Raw genomic sequence first — 25,933 nt, 5'->3', positions numbered from 1 at the left:
GAAAGAGGGAGGGAAGGAGGGAGGGCTGGAGGGAGGAAGCAAGGAAGGGGAAAAAAAACAAGCTTTATTTAATCTCCAGCACAAAAACGGTGTTCACAGCCCTGACTTCTCATTTGCCTGTTGCTTGGCATGGTTTCACTGCCTCGAAGCCTGCAGAAATATTGGAAGTCAAGATCCAATATAATAATTGGCTTACAGATTTGAAGAAGGATAGACAGATTTTTCCATTTCCAAGATTCATTAGTCCAGCTCTCCGTCTAATAGACAGGGCTGGCCCTGCGTGTTAGCCATTTTCTAATCAAATTGGCACACGGTCTGTGCTGTCTCTGGGTGAAAATGGACTGCTGTAAAATTGCTGCGCCTCTTGGTGCATGGCTGGCGTTGGATGGGGTGGAATTTTTCTCACTGCTGCTTGATCATCTTAAGCTCTTCATTTAATCACAATAAGGAGCTCCCACCTTTTAGAAAATTCAACCAAACATCCTTATGACTTCTATTTATCGAAGACTCCCAAAGGAATGTTTCGTGCTCCTGTGTTTTTTGAAGATGTGAACCATCTATGAACTATCAGAGCACTTGGTCTACCTAGAAAATCTAAGAGAAGTGTGGGGCTTGCTGATGGCAGCACAGAACACTTAGACTATACCGAAGTTTGCCATTAACAAAGAAAGTCACGTTGCAGAGGCTAATGAGAGGGGCTTCCAGCATCAGGATGATAACGGCTCTAACCCTTAGCTGTGTATCTGTGGAAAAGCAGTTAATGCACCTTGGTTTCCTTATCCTCAAGTTTAAATCACATCAACCATCCTGCTGTTTGGAAGCCCGACCTCCAAGTGAGCTTAACTAAGGATCACTATGGGCTTCCCTGGTAGCTCAGCAGTAAAGAATCTGCCTGCAGTGCAGGAGACCCGGGTTCAATCCCTGGGTCGGGAAGATCCCCTGGAGGAGGGCATGGCAGCCCACTCCGGTATTCTTGCCTGGAGAATCCCATGGACAGAGGAGCCTCGTAGGCTACAGTCCATGGGGTTGCAAAGAGTCGGACATGACTGAAGCGACTTAGCATGCAGGCATGCTCTTCAGCTCACTGCAGGAAGTTACAGGCTTATTCGAGGTCAAAGGGCCAAGGAGCTGGTCTGGGCCTCAAGCTCAGCCTCTGCCTGACTTTACAGAGGGAAGTTTCCCCTTCATTGGAGAGGACATGATCAGAACAGGAAAAAGACTCCAGCCCTTGTCATTTTTTTTTTGATGTGTTTATTTTTAATTTTTAGCTGTGTTGGGTCTTCATTGCTACACCTGGGTTCTCCCTACTTGCAGAGAGCATGGGCCTCTCACTGCAGGGGCTTCTGCTGTTGCAGAGAACAGGCTCTAGGGGGCGCAGGTTTCAGTAGTTGTGGCACCTGGACTTTGTTGCCCTGTGGCCCGTGGAATCTTCCCCGACCAGGGATCGACCCTGTGTCCCCTGCACTGGCAGGCGGATTCCTGGCCATTGGACCATCAGGGAAGCCCAGTCCTTGTCATCTGAGGAAGAATCGAGGAAATGTGGGTATCTGTCCTTGAAACAATGCTCAAGGGAAGGAATCATGGGAACGGGGCAGAGTGGTACCCTAGAGAGAGTACCCATTGGGCCCAGCTTGCCTGGTAGGAGCAGAATCCAGCTCGCGTGGTCTATGGTCTGTGACGTTGCCTCGCTCAGAGCTGCAGCCAGCGCAGTGCCTTAGATGCCTGAGTGAGCAGAGAAGAAGTGAGTGGCAAGTGTGCTTCAAGGACGTGGCTACCACTCCAAGGGCAGAGAAGCAGGAAGAACTAGTGGTTAAGAAAACGGACCCTAAGCCTTACTGCTTGGCCTCGAATCCTGGCTCTGCCATTTATTTGCTGTGTCAGTTTCGGCAGATGGCTTAACCTCTCTGAGCACAAACTGGGGATAAAAAAAAAAATAGCATCAGCTTTGGGCTTCCTTGGTGCTTCAGTGGTTAAGAATCAGCCTCGCAATGCAAGGGACACTGGTTTGACCCCTGGTCCCAGAAGGTCCCACATGCCACAGAGTGACTAAGCCCATGTGCCACCACTGAGCTCACGCCTTGCAACTACTGTAATCCTCACACCTAGAGCCTGGGCCCTGCAACAAGAGAAGCCACTGCAATAAGAAGCTCGGGCACTGTGATGCAGAGTAGCCCCGGCTCGCCGTAACTATAGAAAAAGCCCACGTGCAGTAGCGAAGATGCACCATGACCAAAAAATAAAATAGATAAATAAATAATCTTTAAAAAAATAGTATCGGCTTCATCAACCATATGGGATGATTCATTCTGATGAGACCGTGTGCACAATGCCTGGGATTCAGCACATCTCACTGAATAAACACTGGTTGTTGTGATTATTTAAAATATTCTCCGGGCTCCCAAACATCATGCCAGGTATAACCCACGGCCCAGAGAAGGCAGACGCCCCATGTCCCGTCTGGCCGTGGCGGTCCTCGCTTGCCTGCCTCACGCCCACGGAACCCTACCACCTCATCCGTGATGACCTGCAGTTCATCTCCTCATTAGTGTAATTGCAGAGACCTTCCCCTCTTCCAGGAGCACTGCCAGTGGCTGCTAAGCAAGCTTGCAGCCAAGTTGACTGGCCGGGCTTCCTCATTATTTAAGGCGCTCATTATTGTGGTTAGCATGGCTTCCTAGACTTGCTCAAATCCAGGGAAGGACACTGACTCTCCTGCGTGTGTGGTTTAGTCCTCCAGTGAATTCTGGCAAGCTCTGGATGACCACAATGTCTCCTCCTCTTGGTCCCCGTTAGAATCGAGGAAGGGAGGTTGGGATGAGACTTGGGTCAGTATTGACCCATTGAAAGGGGCTGCCTTAGACATTTTATGAATTCATTGATTTCTCTCCATTGTGCAGATGAGGTAGGATGGCCAGGGAGTTGGGTGGGAGGTACACAGTGGATGCGGGGCTCTGCATTCAGGTGGGTCTGGGTTGGATTCCTGGCTCAGCTTTTTTGTAACCTGGAGAATGTAGTTTAGCTTCTCTAAACCTCCATTCTTTCCCTTATTCAGAGGGATCCTAATAATGAGACTGCCTAACACACAAGGCAGTGAATGTGGGATGAAGTAGGCAGAAAGCGAGGTCGTACCTGATGCCAGAGGGGAGGGACTGAGGTCAGGAGTAATCAACCCTCTAGGAGTCTGGGGTGAAGGTGAGAGGGGCTGAGCCCCTCCTCTGCTCCCCGCCTCCTTGCTGGGCTTCAGCTGAACAGAAGAGTGTGACCACCTCCAGCGCACCTCAGAAAGGCGGATGGAAAGAGGACGGAGCAGATGGGGGAGCTCTGTGGCTTTACCTTCCAGGAACTATCTGGAGATGTCTTTGGGCATCCTTTTGGTACCCAACACATGTAAGATGTGGGGATTTGATCCCTGTGTGGGGAATGATCCCTCAGAGGAGGACAGGGCAACCCACTCCAGCATCCGTGCCTGGAGAACCTCATGGACAGAGGATCCTGGCGGGCTGCAGTCCGCGGGGTGACAAAGAGTCGGACATGACTGAAGTGACTAGCACGTACGCGTGCGTGTGTAAGATAGAGGAGCACAGCTGCAAGCGGGTCCTTCTTGTCGGTGGACACAGGAACAGGGATGGCCCCGACCGGCAGTGAGGACCCCGACCTCGGTGACTCCTCCAGATTTAATCACCTGAGGAATTACCTGGGGTTCACCCAGGGTCTTGGAAAACCCAGCTTGTGATTCACTTGCTCCGGAGGGCGTTGTTTGAGATGGTGCGCTTTTAATCTGCTTCCAGTTAATGCTGATGCTGGTCCCATGGGCGCCGCCTTGAACATCAGGGACCTGCAGGGCGCTCCCGGGGGAAACCACACTAGGCTTCTGCCCGTGCGTCTCCTTGCTGGCCCGCGATCACCCCTCCACTGCGGAGCCGGCCCATTTATCCTAGTTAAGGGGTTCTCCTGCGCCCGGTGATTATCCCTCACGACGCTGATTACGTTATACACTCAAATTAAATAAAACACACCCTATCAAATGCACTGCAAACAAAAAGAATATTTATTTGAATATTAAGTACAAATAAGACCTCCCCTGGGATTATCTCAAGGCGCATTTGCAGAATTTAATTGCAAGGGGTTTTGATGTTGTTGTTGTTATGTTTTTTTGTTGTGTTTTTTTTTTTTTACCACTCAGGTTCTTTCAGAATGCCACTTATGAAAATATTTTCTTTCCGAAGGTAAAGCTGTGCTCTGCTGGTTTATTATTATTATTATTATTTTAAATCTGAAGAGCTCACGGAGCTTACTCATTACATCCAGTGTCTAATTAATACTAATGGTGACAAAGCAAACAGCCAGATGACCTAGATTTTCAATTGCTTGCCGTTTCCATGAATGGCTCCTTGTTGCTTCAGAACTTTTGGGAACCTAGTTCTTTCAGTAAAGATTCTTTAAGTTTAGGGTTTGAAGAGCTCGTTTTTTCATGAAGCATTCGTCTTCCAGCTTTCCTTCCATTACGCTTTCCAGAAAGGGTGTGAACACACACACACACACACACACACACACAGAGCAACAATAACCACCACCACCCAGGCAACCCTTTCAGACAACTGAACTGGAAAATTAGAAAATGAATACTCCTCAAGCTTCTCCAGCTACACAATTGTTCCCATTTCTTAAACGATGACATTTTGTAAAGTCACAGATCAGAAAGGGAAAAGACCTCTTAGAACTGTGTAAAGATTTCTTCAGATGCAAAAGGCAGTCTGGCTTAGAGAGCCAGCCCAAGCTGCCTTCCACTGGAAAGTCATTTATGTTCCTATTTCCTTGTCTTGAAAATTGGTTCAATGGGACTTAGTTCACCTCACTTTTTTTTTTTTGTCTTTCTGATAGTAGAGTGGTTGTTACATGATTTATTTCTGTTGACACACTCTACGATCTATAGAGTGAACTTTTAATGTCACAGCACAAAACTTTCAAAAGTATCAGCCGCTTTTTATAACCTTGATTTTTCTACCACTGGGATATTTTCCACCCAGCATCTAAGCACAGAGCTGAGCAGATTCAGGCCATTCTCAGTTTATAAAAAGAACAGATAACAACAGCAAACAGACTCAGACTACAATTCAGTTTCTTACGTTGAAAAAGCACTTTGGGACTTTCTTGGTGGTCCTGTGGATAAGAATCTGCCTGCCAGGGCAGGGGACATGGGTTCAATCCCTGGTCCTGGAAGATCCCACATGTCATGGGGCAACTAAGCCCCTGCACCACAACTACTGAAGTCCTAGAGCCTAGAGCCCCACGCTCTGCAACAGAAGAGGCTACTGCAATGAGAAGCCTGCAACTAGAGAGTAGCCGCCACTCACCACACGTGGAGAAAGACCCCGAGCTGCGACCAAGACCCAGCACCACCAAAAATAAATAAATACACACATATTTTTCAAAAGGCACTTGAGCAGTGCTTTCTGTAGGTTGCTTTGCAAATATGAACTCTTTCAAATCCTATGATGACCCTTAGGGGTGAGGCCCAGCTGCGAAATTTGTTCAAGGTTCCTAAGCTAATAAGTAACAGCATTGAGATTTGAACCTTGCAAGTCTGGCTTCTAGAGTTTATCCTCTGAACATAAGATGCCTCTCAAATGTCTTTCAATTAACAGGATCAGGATGACTGCCCAGATAAGGCTGTGGCCTGTGTATTTCTGCTCAATCTGTTTAATTGGGATGTAGATGATAAAAATATCAACTTCTCAAGAAATCATCATCAGATTTTGCAACATCTAACCAGAAGGGGGGAAAAAAAATGTCTAGTTAAAACATCTCAATTTAAAAATGTCTTGAAAACTATATTCCATCTAAGCAGAGGTATGCAAATGTTATGTAAATCACCCACCTGGCCCTCCCCACTCTTTCTCACCTCTGGATGTGGAGAAGGGGATGATGGGAAAATCTGAGTTGAGAGCCCTGTGCTATATAATCAGAGTTCTCTGGCTATAAGGTAATGATGGTCCCAGGGGGCTGGTTCAGGGACATATGCCAAGCCCTTTTAGTTCCTCAGGACATTTCGGTGAGTGTTCGGATTTTCTTGGGCTGAGCAAGGGATTGGGGTGGAGTTGGAGGAGCAATTATAACCCTTGTTTATGAAGGGAAAAGTGGTGATTGCTTGTGCATCTGAAACAAATAGAAATCATCTTCATAATAACCACAATTGTTTTCTCCCTCCCTCCTCTGCCTCGGTTCACAAAATACCTTATTAAATCTGGAGAATAAAAATATGCCTGGGGTAATGGTTTATTATTAGAATAAATAATAGGCACTAGGTCTTCCCCCACCTTGCAAGTTATCAGATGCAAAGACACTTTTCTGGTTTCGCTGGTAACTGTGCATACCTGTGTTAGGCCAGCCTGGCTCTTGATGGCCCTCTCACTTCAAGACCAACATCAAACCTGAAATCAACAGCTCCAAGAGGTCGCATCTTTGCAGGAAGCGGGGTGGCTGCAGGAAGCAGAATGGGATCCATGCCAGGGGCTGCTTGTGGCTGCCACCTCTTGCGGGGTGCTTGTCTGTTGAATCTGCCTGCCTGCACAGCCTCCTCCCAGATCTGGGGAACTTGTTCTGTTGCTAATGGGGTATTTAACAAGTGGGTTCATGGCGCAGCAAGTGCGAAAAGCATTTCCTCCAAAGAAAACAGCTCTTTAAAACCTGTTATTGAGGCTCTCTCAAGTTCCGCAGGCATCCTGACCTCTGACACCCCTTTAATCAGATAACCAACACTTGACTCTCCCTGATGACTCATATCAGGAACAGTAGGCCTCTTGTGATCTGTACCAACATCATCAAGTGCTATGGTTTTACGGGGACCAGCAGGAGAAGCGGTGCTCACTCAGAGGTGTATAGTGCTGGTGTATGCCATACTTAAGTCATTTAAGGGCTAAAAATCCTAAGTCGTTTGAGATTTTCAGGACATGCTTAATAAATTACCGTTTAGCACTGTTGGCCATCAATTAAACATGTTAGAGCTTTCAGTCTTTGAGTTTATCTGTTCATATTTACATGTAACACCAACCGATTTTTTTTTTCTTTTTCCCAATTAGGATTTAGCTTTGCCATATTCTTTCTCGTTCTCCTGACCCCCTTCAGCTCCTCTCAGAAGCTGGTACCTTTACAAAATCAGATGAGATTTTATCAGCAGATTGTGGTTCTCCCTGAGGTTAAAATGAAAATAGTAGGGGAGAGATGAGTGGATCCCCAAGTTCTCTCAAATGCATTTTCTTCAATAATACAACCTGAGTCAAAATTGAGTTAATTCATCATGGCTGACCTCACTCGTTGTCGTGGCTTTTAGTTTTCATTATTTTTTTCAATTGATTATTCCTCACTTCCTTTTTTGAAGTCTAAGGACTTACTACTTTCCCACACTATTTTTTTTCCTCCTTTAGACCAAAAAGAAACAACAGCCAGAACTATTGATGGGATTTATAGTTGCTTATAACATAATAGTTGCTCAGTCATGTCTGACTCTTTGCAGCCCATGGACTGTGGGCTGCCAGGCTCATCTGTCCATGGGATTGTCCAGGCCAGAATACTGGAGTGGGTAGCCTTTCCCTTCTCCATGGGATCTTCCCAACCCAGGGATCAAACCCGGGTCTCCTGCATTGCAGGCAGATTCTTTACTGTCTGAGCTGTTATATGTATATGCATATACATACATATTTATATTTGTTGAGTATATGGAGGGACGAAAGGATGGAAAAACAAATGGATTTCAAACATTATCCTGATCTCTAGAAAAAGAAAACTGAATAAGACAGTTCTTTCCCTTGCAGATCCTGTCTGATGTGTGGGAGGGGAAATCAGACTGGTAATAAGGTCAGGATAGAGCAGGAAGAACTGATAAGAGACAGCTCCAAGTCAGGAGAAGATGAAAAAGGCTGAATCTGAGAAAGCGTCTGAGTCCTGTTGACTAGATGAAGATAGGAGATGGGGGGAAGATGAATCCCTGCTATTAAACATCTTGTTCAACCAGGAGAGCATAGGGTCTCATGCTGAAGTTTATTGCTTTAGTTTCTAACCTTTCATAAGTGCTTACTTGGCAGCCGTATCGAAAGTGGTATTTGATTCTCTGGAAGCATCTTAAAGGAACAGCACCAGACATCCCACTTTTTTTTTTCCATTTAGGCTATAAACTATATTGGTTTTGTGCATTAGTCCCATGGGAGGGGAAAAAAAAATCACATGCTAGTTTCCAGATGAAATGGCATTTAGTAAAATGTACATTTAAGGTATTTTTCAGGGCTGGCTTTTAAAAAGTGCATGGGGAGGGTATTTCTTCATAATAGATGACAAAGAGTTACAATACAGGTGAACCTCTTCTCCTGAACCTCTCCCATAATGGTGTTTGGGAATTTTTTTTTTGAGAACCTCATTAGATATGAAAGCGAAAGTCTCTCAGTTGTGTCCAACTTTTTGCGACCCCATGGACTATACACAGTCCATGGAATTCTCCAGGCTAGAATACTGGAGTGGGTAGTTTTTCCCTTCTCCAGGGGATCTTCCCAACCCAGGGATCAAACCAAGGTCTCCTGCATTGCAGGTGGATTCTTTACCAGCAGAACCACAAGGGAAACCCAAGAATACAGGAGTGGATAGCCTATCCCTTCTCCAGTGGATCTTCCTGACCCAGGAATTGAACTGGGGTCTCCTGCATGGCAGGTGGATTCTTTACCAACTGAGCTATAGTGATAACTTATTAAGGCTTCAGAGCATCATCACACTCTGCGGATGGAGCTCTGTGTGATGACCATCACTGTAGCAGAAACACAGACCCGTGATGGGACTCAAACCATCAACTGGCAATTTGCACTTGATGACCTCTAGGTGACGAACAGAAGGTCACCTGCCACCAGAGCCCAAAGATGCGGGTGTTACCAGGTTGATTTCTAAACAAAGAGGTGACGGTAGGTGTAGGTTCTATTAGACAGCAGTAGAGTGTATGGCGGGCTTCCCAGGTGGTGCTAGTGGTAAAGAACCTGCCTGCCAATTCAGGAGACATAAGAGACACGGGTTTGATCCCTGGATCAGGAAGATCCCCTGGAGGAGGGCATGGCAACCCGCTTCAGCATTCTTGCCTGGAGAATCCCATGGAGAGAGGAGCCTCGCAGGCTGCAGTCCATGGGGTCACTAAGAGTCGGACACGACTGAAACGACTTAGCACAACACAGCACAGAGGTGTATGGTGGAGATGACATCCAACTCACAAAGACTTTATGGCATGAGCAGGAACACCACCAAAGGAGAAGCTGGTTATTGTTACTAGAATTTGAAGAATGTTGCTGCTGCTGCTGCTGCTAAGTTGCGTCAGTCTAGGCCAGGCTAGGCTCCCCCATCCCTGGGATTCTCCAGGCAAGAACACTGGAGTGGGTTACCATTTCCTTCTCCAGTGCATGAAAGTGAAAAGTGAAAATGAAGTCGCTAAGTCGTGTCCGACTCTTCACAACCCCATGGACTGCAGCCTACCAGGCTCCTCCGTCCAATAGAATTTTCCAGGCAAGAGTACTGGAGTGGGTTGCCATTGCCTTCTCCATTGAAGAATGTTACTAGAATGTAGATGCTGCCCAGAAAAAAGTGTTACCACCACTCTTTAATTGCATCTCCCATTTAGTTTGTTTTACATGTAGGTATGTGATCCATTTCAAGTTAATTTTTTGTATAAAGTGTGAGGTTTAAATCAAGGTGTCTTGTTTGTTTTTGCTTTTTTGTTTTTGCTCTGCATACAGACATTCAGTTATTCTAACACCATCTGTTTTGGGGCATATCAGTTTCCATAGTATGTGTGGTTACTCTAGAGATTAAATACATATACTTAACTTCTCTTAGTCTGCCTAGAATCAGGTTTTTTTTTTCTTCACTATTTTGATTGGGGTGTGGAACACTTATTGACATATATGTTTCTTACCCTCCTCTCTTGATGCTGTGTTTATCTTATATATTGCATATGTTGTTGTTTAGCCGCTAAGTCGTGTCTGACTCTTTTTGAACCCATGGAGTATAGCCCTCCAGGCTCCTCTGTCCATGGGATTTCCCAGGCAAGAATACTGGAGTGAGTTGCCATTTCCTTCTCCAGGGGATCTTCCTGACCCAGGGATTGAACCTGAGTTTCCTGCCTTGGCAGGTGGATTTTTTAACCACTGGGCCACCAGGGAAACTCCATATGTACATAGAAAACCAAATTAGACAATTTTGTAATTTGTTAGCTTTCAACCATTAAACATATTTGAAAGAACTCAAAGGAGTAGACTGGTCTATTATATTCTCATTTACCCTTGTATTTACCATGTCTTTGCTGTCCATTTATTCTTGATGTTCCAACTTTCCTTCTGGTTTCATATTCCATTTGTCTGGCAATTCCTGTAGCAATTATTTCAGAGCAGTTCTGTTGGCAGAGAATTTACTGAGTTTCCTTAATATTTCATATTCATTTCTAAGGGACATTTTCATTGGAATTAGAATTCTGGATTGAATTTAGCACTTAGAAAATTGAGTGCCGCCTCTTTCCCGACTCCCTGGGTTTTGTTTGCTTGTTAGATGAGAGATCCACAGTTATTTGAATCATTGCCTTCTTACAAAGAGAGCATTATTTGTCTGGCTGTTTTCAAAGTCTTCCCCCCAACCTAGGTTTTAGACGTTTGATTATATTTCTTTGGGTTTACCTCTTAGGGTTTGCTGAACTTGTTGAATTTGTGTGTTTATATGTTTTGCCAAATGTGGGGAGTTTTAAGCCATTATTTCCTTAAATAATTTTTCTGTGGTGAACTTTATTCTAGAATTCTTTATCCTAGAATTATCTTTATTCTAGAATCCTTTATCCTAGAATTATCTTTATTCTAGGATTCCAGTGACATGAATGTTATAATTTTTTTCTGTTGTTACACATCCCTGGATTTCTTTTTCTTTTCTTTTCTTTTCCTCATTTTGTTTAGTTTGGATACTTTTTACTGACATGTACTCGAATTCGCTGAGTTTTCTCCTGCTGTCTCCATTCTACATTTGAACTTTCAGTGATTTTAATTTTTTTTTAAAATTTAGATTATTGACTTTATAGTTCTAAAATTTCCATTTGGTTCCTCTTTGTCTTCTGTTTTTTTGCCAGTACTGTCTATTTTTTTTTCCCCCTTAGTGTTAACCGTGTTTTCCTTTGCTTGTTGGAGTATTTTTATAATAGCTGCTTAAAATCTGTATTTGATAATTCCAAATTACCATTTGTCTTTATTGTGGTCTGCTTCCCCCCTCCATCTGCTACTGTTTAATTTTCAAATATTTTACGTATGTATTCTATTTCAGATTTTATGAGCAAAGGAGACAGAGTAATGTAGGCTTACTCCATCTTAGCTAGAACCAGAACCTCATTACCTGCTTCACTTTATGTGATTGTGAGCAAAAGCCACAGAAAATGAAAGTTCCCATTGTAGTGGCTCCAGAGTGTACAATATGAGCATTAAATACACACACAATAGTGTGCAACCATTGCTGTCTAGTTTCAGAACTTTCTCATCACTCCAAACACACAAACTCCAAGCCCACAGAGCACGCACTCACCCCGCGTTGTTGTTATCGCTGTTGGTTAGTCACTAAGTCACGTCCAGCTATTTTGCTACTGCGTGGACTGTAGCCCTCCGGGCTCCTCTGGGATTTCCCAGGCAGGAATACTGGAGCGAGTTGTCATTTCCTTCTCCAAGGGATCTTCCCCACCCAGGGGTCAGACTTGGGTCTCCTACACTGGCAGGTGGATTCTTTCCCACTGAGCCACCAGGGAAGCCCTATTGCCCCTCTTTGCCCCCTCCCCAAGTCCCCGGGCAACCACGAATCTGCCTTCTGTCTCTATGGATTTGTCCCACTTAACAGTTTGTGGAGACACAAGCTTTACTGATCATATACACTTTGCACACCATTAACGTTACCTATTTTGACTCACCATGAGTGTGTTTTGTATATTTAGAGAATTGTACCCATTTCCTGTTTCGTAATTTTAAAATCGTAATTTTTTTTTTAAAACTTTTCCGTGCACCATGCGGCATGTAGGATCTTAGTTCCCCAACCAGGGACTGAACTCATGCTCCCCGTGGTGGAAACGCAGGTCCTTAACCACTAGACCACCAGGGAAGTTCCTTCTTCCTTTTTAACATTTTGGAATATTTCCTCCCAGTCCTTTCCTCTCGTCTTTCTTCTTTTTCTTTAATAGTCCATTTCACTGTATTTTTAACACAAAACAAGGATCACTTTTGTAGTTGCTTTTACTAAAGACTAAATTGCACCTTTTAAGCATTTCCCATCTCTCTGTTTTTCAAAACATTTGTTCTAAATGCTGCCCATTTTGCCATCCTATCCGTGCACTACGGGGCTTCCCTGGTGGCTGAGTGGGAAAGAATCTGCCTGCAGTGCAAGAGCGCAGGAGACCCAGGTTCGATCCCTGGGTCAGGAAGATCCCCTGGAGGAGGGCATGGCGACCCACCGCAGTGCTCTTGCCTGGAGGATCCCACGGACAGAGGAGCCTGGTGGACTGCAGTCCATACGACTGCAAAGAGTTGGACGCGACTGAAGCGACTCAGCACTCAGGCACAGTAGTACTAAAATTTACTTTTATTTTCTTCCTGTTATCACACATGGTAATACTTACAGCTTTTAAATAATGCTGCAGTTAATTGACACATAAATAAACATTTGTGTGTAACTCTGTTTTCTTAAGAGCTATTCTTAGAGGTGATATTTCTGGGTTAAAGGACACAGCAAACAAAGCACTGATTTATAGATTTGGGGCTCTGGCATAGCCTAAGTAATGATTCCTGGTTTTGTTTTAGAGAAAGTCGAAAAGAAACCTTCAATATAAAGTATGTAAAATATACATCAAAAGTCAGCTCCTAAACCTTCTTCTCCTTTAGTATGTTTCAAAAATTCACGATATATTGTCAGATGCTAGGTATCAGGGGTTGCCTCATTGGTGAAAAACAGTGCTAGAAATATACAGAATAAATTGTGAATGCGGACCCAAATCTCATTTTGGTTTTGTTGTTGGAGTTGAAGGTGGAGTCGGCTAGTCACTCAATTGTGTCTAACTCTTTGTGACCCCATGGACTGCAGCCCGCCAGGCTTCTGTGTCCATGGAATTCTCCAGGCAAGCATACTGGGGTGGGTAGCCGTTCCCTCCTCCACAGGATCTTCCCAACCCAGAGATCGGACGCAGGTCTCCCACACTGCAGGCAGATTTTTTACTGTCTGAGGCACCAGGGAAGCCCAGTCCCCATAGAGGGAGAATGACCACAGGTCCCAGGTTGCCTTGTCACCCCCACATCGCATCTGCTGACCCCAGGATAATCAGTACTAATACCCCACACACTCCTTTAACACCATATGTTTTTTATTTTTTTTAATTGGAGGATCATTGCTTTCCAATGCTGTGTTAGTTTCCGCTGTCCGGCAGCATGAACCAGCCTTATGTACACATGTATCCCCTCCCTCGGAGCCTCCTCCCCTTCCTGCCGCCCACTCCACCCCCTAGGTCATCACAGAGCACGCGGCTGGGCTCCCTGTGGTATACGGCAGCTTCCCACTAGCTCTCCGTTTTACACCTGGTAGCGTGTATATGTCAGCGCTACCCTTTCGATTTGTCCTACCCTTGCCTTCCCACTCTGTGAATGTATTTCCCGGGAAGGGATGGAGTCACACACACACACACACACACACACACACACACACACACACACACACATATATTTTTTCCTGTCCAGTCAATAAATTATACGGTTATTCTAAAGACACATCCTTGCTTTTAAGAAGCACATTTTGGTAGGGCATGGCATAGTTATCACTAATCTTTTCCTTTTTTGAACTTGTGGGAGATATCACAAGTTGATCAGAGTTCCCTTCTCTGATATAAGCACTGAGCTCAGAATTCCCCCCAACACAGTCCTCAGGGACATACATACATACATACATACATCTGATTAGAACTGGCCCATAAAATGTAACCCACTTGCCAGGTGATAGGTGATACTGTGGGCCCTTAGCATCAGCAGAGATGCTGTGTGCTGACCAGTGCTTATCCCTGACCATCTTTTTTATTTTTTCCTTTTCATTTTATATTGGAGTGTAGCCAATTAACAATGTTGTGGCAGCTTCAGGGGAACAGCAGAGGGACTCAGCCATACACATGCATGTATCCATTCTCCCCCAAACCCTCCCCCCATCCAGGCTGCACACAGTATTGAGCAGAGTTCTCTGGGCTGTAGTAGGTCCTTGCCGGTTATCCATTTTAAATACAGCGGAGTGCACGTGTCGATCCCAAACTCCCTAACTATCCTTTCCCCTCTGGCAACCATAAGTTCATTCTCGGAGTCTGTTAGTCTCTCTCTGTTTTGTAAGTAAGTTCCTGTGTATCATTTCTTTTTAGATTCCACCTATCAGGGATGCCATATGATATTTCTCCTTCTCTATCTGACTTCACTGAGTATGACCATCTCTAGGTCCATTCATGTTGCTGCAGATGACATTACTTCATTCTGTTTAATGGTTGAGTAAGTGGACCTTCCATGTTGAATGCCTGCACGTGTGAGGGCAAGAGGGAAAGCTTCACCCTGGTCAGATTTTACCTCCCACACCCTCACTCACATCCCTCTCTTTATCCACCTTCAAGACTCTAGCTCATCCTAGTTGTGTTTCAGGATCACACAGTTGAAACTCCAAGAGAAGCGGAAGCTATTTGGACCTAAAGAAAACATTAAATGCATAATTAATTAATTCTGGGTCTGCTTTGAACCAAGTGATTAGAAGTAATTTTCCATTTTCTTTCATGCTGTTTTCATGCAGAACCGTCTGATTTTCCCCCTTTTTCTTCTCTTTGTAGGTTTCAAGACAACAGATGAATTGTGAAAGAGAGCAGCTAAGGGTAGGTGTATCTGCTTGTAAAATTCTTCCTGGGTCTCGTTTCTGTGTGATAAGCAAAAATTTCCCTGTCTCTCCCCAGACACAGAATTCTAAATAACGGGCTTCATCTTAAGACTGGTTGAGTTGAAAATATTTATCCCGGCTAATTTAGTATTGATTGAGTTGGTAAATACAGTATATCTTCTTTTGAAGTGCCATTATAGTAGATATGGATTTTTTGATTTAGATCCAGCAATAAATACTTCTTTTCTGGAATTTGTTTGACATCATTGTACTCTTTTTATGGACGGTACGAGGTCTAAGTAATAACAAAGGTCAAAAGAACGCCTTGCTGCCGGCTTAATGTGAACGCCAGGCGCTTTGCTGAGTGGCTCAAATGCTATGTGGCTGTTAACTGGGGTGGGTGAGCCGCTACTAAGTCAAGGACATTTTCTAGGAGAATTTGAGTCCTCCCTAGACCTTTTAGTTTTAGTGGCATGTGTGTGTCTAGGAGGAGACAGAATTTTAAAACTCAAATGCTATTTACCTTCCTAAAAATGAAACTCTCTCAGTGCTGAAGTGCATGAGCTATAAACAGTGTCGCGTCAATGAGAGCAGAGAACAGTTTGCTTATCAGTGCGGCTTGGTGGCTCTGTTCTGCCGTGAAGGTGTCATGGTTGAGATCCTTGATGGCCTGGGTGTGGTATTTTAAGAAATGTCTGGATTGCCTCCCCCACCCCCCATTTGTGTTTTTAAAAAAATGCATCATGTCTTGGATGGATGAATGTGAAGTCATAGTTGACCTGTCTTTAATGTCACTGGTAGAAACTGGCAATTTTTACTGGACTGTGTGTCGTATAGTCGTGTTTATTATAAAAACTAAAGGAATCTGTTACTTTTAAAATCATAACAGCAAGGTTAGGGGTTAAGGAAGCCTTGTGCTCGAAGAGAGCTTACAGCCGCCTAGTTTATTGATGCATCCTCATGTTGTTTATACTCTACCTTATAACTTTTCAGAGCCTTTACTTCCTGCCAGTCTCAAGATGACAATGATTTACAGAGTTATTTCCATTTTACAATAGCTTTTGGCATCAGGTGTGTTAAATCCTTATGTAAAACAAACAACAAAATCCAGTTGCATGGAACGGAGAGCTGGTGGGTTGAAGCTTTCTGCTTTTATGCATATTTATTGTATGTGGCGTCCCAGCATGGCCCTACGGATTAACCTCTCATCTCTCCCCACTTCACTCCTAAGTACCTGTGCCTGCATTAGCTGTGACTTCTTCATGAAACAGCCTTCAAGACGTTTTAAGCTTTCCTGAGATCTCTTATTGCTTTTCCCTGCAGTCTGAATTACTGGTTCATCCTAGTAAATAATGTATTGCAACTTCAGATTTCTCTTCCTGTTTAGATGGGGACGATGTGGCCAGAACTAGGTCAGAGCTAGATAAAGAGGAATGCGTGCTTTTTTTTTTTTTTTGTCTCCAGGAGGCCTTGATAAATTCCTCAGAATTAAGAAAAAAATTGAAATCTCTATGGCAAATGAGACTCCCCCGGCAAATTAAGGATGCAGGAGGTAATGAAGTGCTTGTGTGCAGTTGGAGGGCTTTATTATTTTGCATTGATGGGGGTACTGTCAACAGGGGTGTGGCCGAGGAACAAGAATAGAGTGCACCCCCCCCCAACACACACACACACACACACACACACACTGTTGAATACATTTCAAGCTGCGATTTGATATGAGGAGTCGTACAGTTAACTCTAACCTGGTACTCCAATAGCCCTGTATAAGACCATCCCTGATACCATGGACCAGAGCTTTGTTGTTGCTCTTGAGGTCTGCTTTTACATTTTAAAGTAATTTATGTTTTGAATCGATAGATACATTCCAATCGATGGGAAACACATTTATGGGGTTTGAAATTTAAATGATGCCCAAGGGAATGCAGTGAAAATTTCCCTTCCTATCTGAATCTTAGGCATCCAGTTCCCTCCTGGGAGACACCCAACTGTTATTAGACTCTGTCTCATCTTTAACAGCTGTGTCTTGTCTATGGATATCTTCTCTATCTTCTCCTTTTCTGTTTTCTTTCTCCTCCTTTTTCTCCCTGCTTGATCCCTCCTTTCCTTTTCGTCCTCCCTTGCGTTTATACTCTGACCCCCTATTATCTGAAAAGAAAACCTTCTTGAGGAAGGTGATTGCTTTTTTGTTAGGGAGACACACTTTTGGGGTGTTCCTGAAAAGAAATCTGGTTCTCATCTGAAATACCTGGCTATTTTAATGAAATGTGATTATTTCTTTTTTCCTTAGAAAAAGAGGCAGTGGGAGAAAAATAGATAGTGGTTTACTTACCAGCATCATTGAAGGGTGTCTATCTGCCAGCCTCACTTCTTAAAACAGTTTTAAATACAGCAAACTGCATTTGCAGTCCAGAATTATTGGACCACGGCCATGTTGCCAAGTTTATATCCCTTCACCAGTACATTCTGTTGAGTTGTCAGATTTCAAGGAGGCAATTGGATGGTTATACAATGTACCCCTTTATCTTGGCCTCCTGGAACAGCAGATAATATAAAAAGATGCAGCTACTCAGTCATGTTTTGTGCATGTAGACACATGTAGGTATTGGTACATCTAAAACCCTCTCTTGTTCTCCTTTTCTCACAAATCCTATTTTTTTCCCCAAAAATGCATTCTGTGAGGTACTTATTCTAAAAGATATTATAAAATCTTAAAAATATTCTTCACTCAATTCATTATGTTAAAGAGAGTCAAACTTACTTTCATTTAAGCTGCAGGACTTCTCAGAGCCTTTAATGTGCAAAAACAAAATACATTTTTTAATTGGAGGAAAATTGCTTTACAATGTTGTGATGGTTTCTGCCACACAGGAACACAAATTAGCCATAATTATACATGTATCACCTCCTCATGAACCTCCCTCTCCTCTCTGTATGCAATTTTTTGTAAACTCATCTGGTCACAGACCACTTGGGGATGCAGAATACACTCTGAGAAACACTTGAAAAATTACTGCAGTTTTGTTTTTCCAGTTAGAATGTTACTGTCTGAAAGTCATAGCAAAACTAAGCATTCTTTAAAACATAAAAATATTTGGCCACCTCCCAGTTTCAGCATTGATTCAGTGGATTTAGGGGTAGGAGGCAATGATCTAGAATCTTTGTGCCTCTCTTGGTCTGTCTGTCCTTCTTCCCAGAGGAAGAAGCAGCATCACATGCTGAACACAGCCCTCTCAAGCGATGAGGAGCTGTTTCCTCAGAGCTTTTGCTTTTGATTGAAGTAAAATCATTCCCAGAAACCTTCTAGGCAGACGTTCTTTTTCATCTCATTGGCCAATTACCATGCCAGTCACTGCCAGAGTGACCTGGGAGATCAGTGATTGGCCACAGCGGCCATGATTTCCGCTCCCCCCTACCCCCCAGGGACAGGCACATTGTCACCGGAAGACGATAGGATTTTCTTAAACAGGAAGAAGAGGAGCTTGTTGGTTGGTGGAGTTTCCCAATAGAGTCGGCCTTGAAAGGAATCCCTATGAGTCCTCGCTGTCACTCGTGGGCCTGGTTTTCTGTCAACCCCTTTAACCCTGCACGTAGGACTCCGGGAACCACACTTAGAGCCTCAGCTATGCCCAAACTCTGGCTCGTGGAATCTGAAACAGATGTTTTCTCTGCCAGTCTCAGGGGTCGCATCTCCCCTTCCGAACTGCCTTTTCTACCCAGCTTGGCACTCTCTGTATTTCACCTTATATTCTTTGGAACCATCCTGGATCCTGTCTTTGCTGATTTTCCCTCATCATTGGGTATCGGCAGCAAACCAAAGACGTCACTCCAGGACCTAGCTCAGCCCCAGACATATCATCCATGAGTTCCTGGCCTCTACTCCTCCCAAGAGAAGGCCTCCAGCCAGTCATTCTGAGCAATGACTCACCCTTCTCGGAAGGCTATTGGAATTACTCTCGTTGCCAGTGGGCAAACAACAGAACAGAAAATCTGTTCATTCCTCCATCCTAAATTTTGTCAATCTAGAGTAGGCTAAGCCTTCTTCTAGTTTATGTTTTCAGACTGTTGATGGATCCCCTTGGGGTGATAGCTCACAAGGGCTCAACACGAAATCTGTGCATTGAAAGTTCTCCTGACATTGTGGGCTGCATTTACGCAGATTTGCTGCCAACTGATGCCCAATGCCAGTTGGACAGTTGTCATAACCCACCCATCAACATTTATCTCTCCGGCACATGAGACCAACAAAGGGAGTGTAAGTCACTCAGTGTGTCCAGCTGTTTGCGACCCCATGGACTATACAGTCTATGGAATGCTCCAGGCCAGTATACTGGAGTGGGTAACCTTTTCCTTCTCCAGGGGATCTTCCCAATTCAGGGATCGAACCCAGGTCTCCCACATTGCAGGCAGATTCTTTACCAGCTGAGCCATAAGGGAAGCCCCCCAAAAGGGAAGCCAACCAAGAAACAAACAACTAAGAGAGAAATTGCATGATTTTAGTACATTATTGTCACTCTCATCCATCTCCCAGTGGGAAGGATTGTATGGTCATAGAATCCAAAAATCATTTTTATTTGCATTCATATAAAATACTTGGTTACAAAGGGATCTTTTGTGCTATGGCTATCAGCTGTTGGATTTGGGTGAGCGACTGTTGAAGAAGTTTGGTCAGGTCACTACCGGGCAGGTGAAGGTTTGGTTCCCAGGTGGATCAGAATCATCTATGGACTTAAATTTTACCTGTAACATGGCAGATGACTATCACGGGAGGCAGCATAGTTTGAGTGGTTAGGGGCAGTTAGGAGCTCTGGTGATGGGCTTAGGTTCCTGTCTATGCTTGAGTTTCTCTATGTGCAAAATAGGGAGACTTTCTTAAAGGATTGTTGATTGAATTAAATGACTTTCATAAAGCTCTTCCCCCAAAAAGTATATACTCATCATCAATGATGTTCTCAATTATTGATCTAACATTCTTCCGACTGGTCCTCTCATCCCTCTTCCCACTAGGAAGATGTGTGAGTGTGGTTAGTTGCTCAGTCGCGTCCTCCTCTTTGCAACCCATGTAGCCCACCAGGCTCCTTTGTCTATGGGATTTTTCAGGGAAGAATACTGGAGTGGGTTACCATTTCCTCCTCCAGGGGGTCTTCCTGACCCAGGTATTGAACCTGCGTCTCCTGTATCTCCTGCATTTGCAGTCGGATTCCTTACCCTCTGAGCCATCAAGGAAGCCCTCCCACTAGGATTAACAGGCCAGAAAATGCGCTCAGAGCCTGTCTGTCCCCATGCTATCCCCAAACTAAAAAAAAACAACAACAAAACATAATAATAATTCAGAGGATGGTTTCTGTACCTGATGGCGTGGTAATGTCTTCAGAAGAAAACCACCCCTCACTTAGTTAGCAGATGATAGAAACTGGCTTGGGCCAGCCTAAGCAGAAAAGGCAAGTAATCAGGCCTCACAAGGAACAGAGCTTAGAAGCTGAAAGCTATCAGGATTCAGGCAGCATTTTCCTACCCCTTCTGTTTGTTTATCCTTGTGGGTCCACTCTTTTGCATTGCTTTTTGAAGGCTCTCTTCACCTTCTTTAGGCACATGGCACTTTCCAGACACTAAGATTTATGCAGCATTTGTTCCTACAGGTACAGGTGTTCATGAATCCTGATTATAGATTTCCTGGAAAAGGAATCTGGTTGGCCCAACCTTCGGTCAGTTCCTCACTATGGTCCAATCAGCTGTGTTAAAGGGGCAGTGTAAATAAAGCTAGTTGCCCAGGGTCAGCTATTGAGGGATGACTAAATAATCTGAGAAAGAAGATCATTGCCAGTGAGTAAATATCCCCAAGGATGTTTGCTATACTTTCCAAACTTGGAGACCAGAGCTGAGCAAAATAAGTATGCTACAGTAGCATACTACTGGGAAATAAGTATGCTACACTCCACTTAACGGTTTCCCAGGTGATTCAGTGGTAAAGAATCTGCCTGCCAATGTGAGTTCAATCCTCGGGTCAGGAAGATCCCTTGGAGAAGGAAATGGCAACCCACTCCAGTATTCTTGCCTGGAGAATCCCATGGATAGAGGATCCAGGCAGGCTACAGTCCATGGTGTCGCAAGAGTCAGACAAGACTTAGTGACTAAACGGTATCATCCCACTTATAGCTCAGTGTTTCCCAAAGTGAGACACCTACCCAACATGATCCAGCCTCCAGGTGGTGAACGTCAAGTTAAAAGGAAATGCATGAGACAAGTGCTCTGGCCTGGTGCACTGGGAAGACCCAGAGGAATCGGGTGGAGAGGGAGGTGGGAGCGGGGATCGGGATGGGGAATACGTGTAAATCTATGGCTGATTCATATCAATGTATGACAAAACCCACTGAAATGTTGTGAAGTAATTAGCCTCCAACTAATAAAAAAATAAAAAAATAAAAAAAACAGCAACTGCTTCTATTAGTCTATTAGTATGTGGGTGTAAACAATGGAAATTTAAAGAAAGAAGTGTGTCAAATAAAAAAAAAAAGGAAATGATGAATCACTTAGGAAGTTACTCCCTTTTCAGTTCTCTCTCGATACTCTTTATGTCAATGAGAAACCCTGTTTAAATGAGGAATCTTTAACAAGTCTCTACCAATTTCTAAGCTCTTTTTTTTTTTTTTTTTTTAACAGAAAAGGAGCATGCCTCAGGCTTAAAGCCTGCAGCAGCCAAGGCATCTATCCAGACTTTAAAAACACTGTTTGCAAAATATCGTAGTTAAAAACAAGGGGCCTGGAGCTAGGCCTACTGAGATAAAAATCTAGACTCTGTGATTTAGTACTTAAGCGTGTTACTTAAATCTTCTCTTCCTCCAATTCCTCCTCTTTTAATGGAGATTATAGCTGCATGCATTTAATAAGATGTGTGTACGACGTGCATGCCAGCAAACAAAGATTAAAATAATTAATGCATATGAGGTGCTTTCGTGTGTTAGAACAGTGTCTGGTAAAGGTTGGTAATAATTATTAGGTATTAATTTTTTTTCTATTAACTTACATTCATGACTGTAGATACGGTTTTCTGTTTGCAGCGTCAACACAAAGTTTCTTCGGCAAGTACATCTATTTAGGTTAAAAACGAGTTGCTTTAAAGATAAATATTAACTACATAATGTTACAGATTGCCTGCAGTTATGACAAAAATTGTGACACTGGAATGCAAATGACAGAAGTTTTAGAAACACTAAAATGATAGCGCCAGCCTTGTGAAAGATATTGTTGAGCAGATCTGCCTTATCAATATTTAATTTGCCAGTTAGAAGCAAGTTTCTCATTTCTGCTCGATGCAAGAGTGATGTAGATTGCAGAATGCAAATGGCTAATGATCCTCTTGGCTTAAACCCATTGCCTTCATCCGGGCATCAGAAAATGAAACTTTCCCAACCTCCTGGGAAGTGAGCTGTCAACATCAAAGCCATCTTTCCCCGCCTCTCTGCCCCCCACCCTCCAAAAGGCCCAACCATCCTCGATGGGTCTTAGGACAGCAGGGAAAGAAACGTCAGCTCCCTACTCCTTGAAATGACCTCACAAGATTCATGGTTTGGGGATTACAGGTTTAGAATGGCACATTCTAAGTAAGAGTGCCTCCTTCCCTTCAACTGTTTATTCAAGAAGTTTGTTTGCTTTTTCAGGGGTGTGTAGATAAGGGAAAGAGCTACATGCAAACCAGCACAGTCAGCTTTTTTTTTTTTAATATAGTTTTACTTTTTTTGGCTGTGCTGGTCCTCATTGCTGCAGGCTTTTCTTTTGTTGCAGCAGGCAGGGGGTCACTCTTTAGTTAAAGTGCCCAGGCTTCTCATTGCATTCTCTTCCATTCATGACTGTAGATATGGTTCTCTTTTGCAGAGGCAGCGCGAAGTTTCCTTGGCAAGTCCATCTATTTAGGTTAAAAATGAGTTGCTTTAAAAAGAAATATTAACTACATTACTGTTAATATTGTAGAATCTGGGGCGTGCAGGCTTCAGTAGTTACGGCTCCTGAGTCTGGAGCATGGACTCAGTAGTCATGGCACAAGGGCTTAGTTGCTTCTCGGCCCGTGGGATCTTCCTGGGTCAGGGGTCCAACCCATGTCTCCTGCATTGGCAGGCAGGTTCTTTACCACTGAGCCACCAGGGAAGCCCAAGAAGTGTTTTTGGATCATGTACCATATGCCCATCACTCTGCCAAGTGGTGGAGACAGAAGGGTATAGCAAAACCTACATGGCTGCCATTCTCCCAAACCTTACAGGTTAGTGAAGAAGATGAGTATTTGTTAAAAGACCCGCACAAAATGGTACAGGGGGAAATGATAATTTCCTGAAATGAGAGATGCTGTGTAAAAGGACCCGGATGGAAACACATACCTAATTGGCCTCCACTTATCAAACCAGCCAGAGTAACACACACCGTCCTACCCCTTTATAAAACATATTGACAGATGTCTGTGCAGCCTGTGAACTGACTGTTTTGTGCAGCCTCACCTTTCTCTTCACCCGTTGAGGTGTCTGCTTGCCAAGAGTCAGTTGTATTTATTCCCAGACCTGCTTCTGCCAGCTGCACTTGTTATTGTAATTACATTATTTAGTGGAATATTATGTAAACTGGTGAAAAATGAGTGCAATAAGAAAAAGAGCTGTTTCTCTGAAAACTAAGTTAATGCTTTGGAAACAGTCTATGAAAGCAAGCCTCAAACATTATTTGGATTAGCTGTAAGAGGATGCTAACATGTTAGCAGAAAAAGAACCCTCAGAAATCTGGAAAGATTCTGCACTCAGAATTTTTCAAATGCATCTTGGAATTCTTGCTTAACATTAAACAAAGCCAGAACTGATAGTATAGATCAGAGCTTGGCAAACTTTTTCTGTAAAGGGCCAGATAATGAGTCTTTTAGGCTTCACAGCAATACATTTTCTACCGCTATTGTTCAAAATTGTCTTTGTAGCACTTAAACAGCCATAGGCAAAATGAATGAGCAAGGCTGTGTTCCAATAAAACTTTATTTACAAGAATAAGGGTTGGGTCAGGTTTGGCCCCCAAGCCATGGTTGGCTGACTTCCACTGGAGACTGAGAAATATGGATGAGGTTTGTGTGGAAAAGATGATGAGGGATTTCAGTCGGCACTCAAAGGCCTTGTACTCAACATCAAAGATCAATAAATTAATGCACATTAATATATTTTACATTAAAGCAAAAAATTTAAGAAACCTCTGTATCTCTTTAAAAGTGATTCCTTCTTTTCAAAGGCTTCTAATGAACTACCTTCTCCCATTCCCAAATGAGATGCCTTCTCGAGAGCTGATACAAGGGCTTGAAACACAAAATAAAATTATGCTTATTTTTATGTGCTAACCCATCAATCTAGAATGGAGGGAAAAGTTTATCCTCTTTCTCAGGATCCCCCAGCAAGTAGTTTCTGGAACTCCACATAGAGAGTGACATTGTCCACATATGTATCACGGGGCTTGTCCAATGCAAACTGATGTTCAGCTGCTCCAGAATATTCTCTTTTCTTAACAAGTGTCTGGTAACTTTCCTGTCTAGATCATCCTGTCTTCAGAACCACTTCTCTAGAGGCATGAATATTATCGTCTATGTTAACACCCCCAAAACTCTGTTAAAGTCAGGCTTTGGTGATTGGCACAGCGATTGAACAACAAATCTTTGACAAATACTCAAGAGGTGACAGAAATCCAGTGTGCATGACTTAAATGACTCACCATCATTGCCCCTACCTGGTTCATTGCTTCCACGTATATTCAGGTGTGCACACACAAGGGGAAAAAAAAAAAGATTGATGCTTGCTTTAATCTTATAAAACTAATGGTCCCATCTTAGAGATTTTTTCCCAACCAAAGGGAGTTTGTTGTTGTTCAGTCCCAAATCGTGTACAACTCTCTGCGACCCCATGGACTGCAGCACACCAGGCTTCCCTGTCCTTCACCATCTCCCAGAATTTGCTCAAACTCAATGTCTGTGGAGTTGGTGATGCCATCCAACCATCTCATCCTCTGTCATCCCCTTCTCCTCCTGCCTTCAATCTTTCCCAGCATCAGGGTCTTTTCCAGTGAGTTGGTTCTTTGCATCAGATGGCCAAATTATTGGAACTTCAGCTTCAGCAAAATAATTAGCTCTCTACTTGTAGAATTGACTGTAATTCAGACCACCAGAAAATTCTCCAGGGTCAGCTTCCCTACTAAAATAAGAAATTCATAAATACATTTAAATTTTAAAAAAATGTTGTCTTCATTTTTGCACACTCTTCCTTCCAGATCTCATGGGTTTCCCAATATTCAAAAGATCAATAACAGATGAGCTGGAAGGAGAATGGATCAAGAAACCAGCTGATTAGTTACAGACACTAGTTTTCCCAGCTTCATAGTGAGGCACGGTTACACAGAGAGAGGTACAGGTAGCTACCTCCCTACGTCTTAGATGTTGAATCCTGGCACTCACTTGTGTGATAATGCATCTGTCCTCCTTTGCATCTCCTCAGGCATTTCATCGCTTCCTCTGGGGAAGACTCCAGAGTTATTACATTTAGCACACTTGGCCTAATATTTATTTTCCTTTTCCTTTGCTTTCATTTTAGCCTAGTTTCCCACGTCAGCATCCCCACCTTTCCAGGGCACGTTTGTCCTATTTCTTGTTTTATCATTAAATCAGTATCAAACAGCTTCCAACAAAACTGCTAATAATGCTGACATTTCAATTTGTCATCAGCGTTCCTCATTTCTATGACTGATGCCTCAGTGAAGACTTACCCTCTTGCAGTGTACTTCTGAGATCTAAATGCCATTCCAAGAAAAAAAAAAAAAAAAAAACACAAAAACTTGATAGGGAACAGGGAGAATGGGGCAAGAATCAGATAAATAAGTATGTGTACTTTCCTCTGCTTGGGTGAAGAAAGAGGCAAGTTTTCATCAGACAACAAGGCCTCCTACACTCCATCATAAGAGCATCATGAGCTCATCATTAGCTCTGTCTTTAGAGATCCCTCACTCA

General features: G+C 43.5%; 1 protein-coding gene across 14 annotated transcripts in view; it reads left to right on the top strand.

Moving 5' to 3' along the window:
- RBFOX1 (RNA binding fox-1 homolog 1) overlaps positions 1-25,933 on the top strand; it is a 2,068,635-nt gene that overhangs the window by 1,302,924 nt on the left and 739,778 nt on the right. For all 14 annotated transcript variants that reach the window (XM_043455516.1, XM_043455518.1, XM_043455526.1 and 11 more), the window contains one exon: positions 14,882-14,923. In XM_043455516.1, the coding sequence (XP_043311451.1) occupies positions 14,882-14,923 (42 nt within the window). The remainder of the gene's footprint in view (positions 1-14,881; positions 14,924-25,933) is intronic.

Source organism: Cervus canadensis, chromosome 32 (genome assembly GCF_019320065.1).
Source record: "Cervus canadensis isolate Bull #8, Minnesota chromosome 32, ASM1932006v1, whole genome shotgun sequence".
NCBI classification, from domain to species: Eukaryota; Metazoa; Chordata; class Mammalia; order Artiodactyla; family Cervidae; genus Cervus; species Cervus canadensis.
Note: the sequence above shows the minus strand (reverse complement) of the source record. Positions and strands in the feature narration are given on the sequence as shown.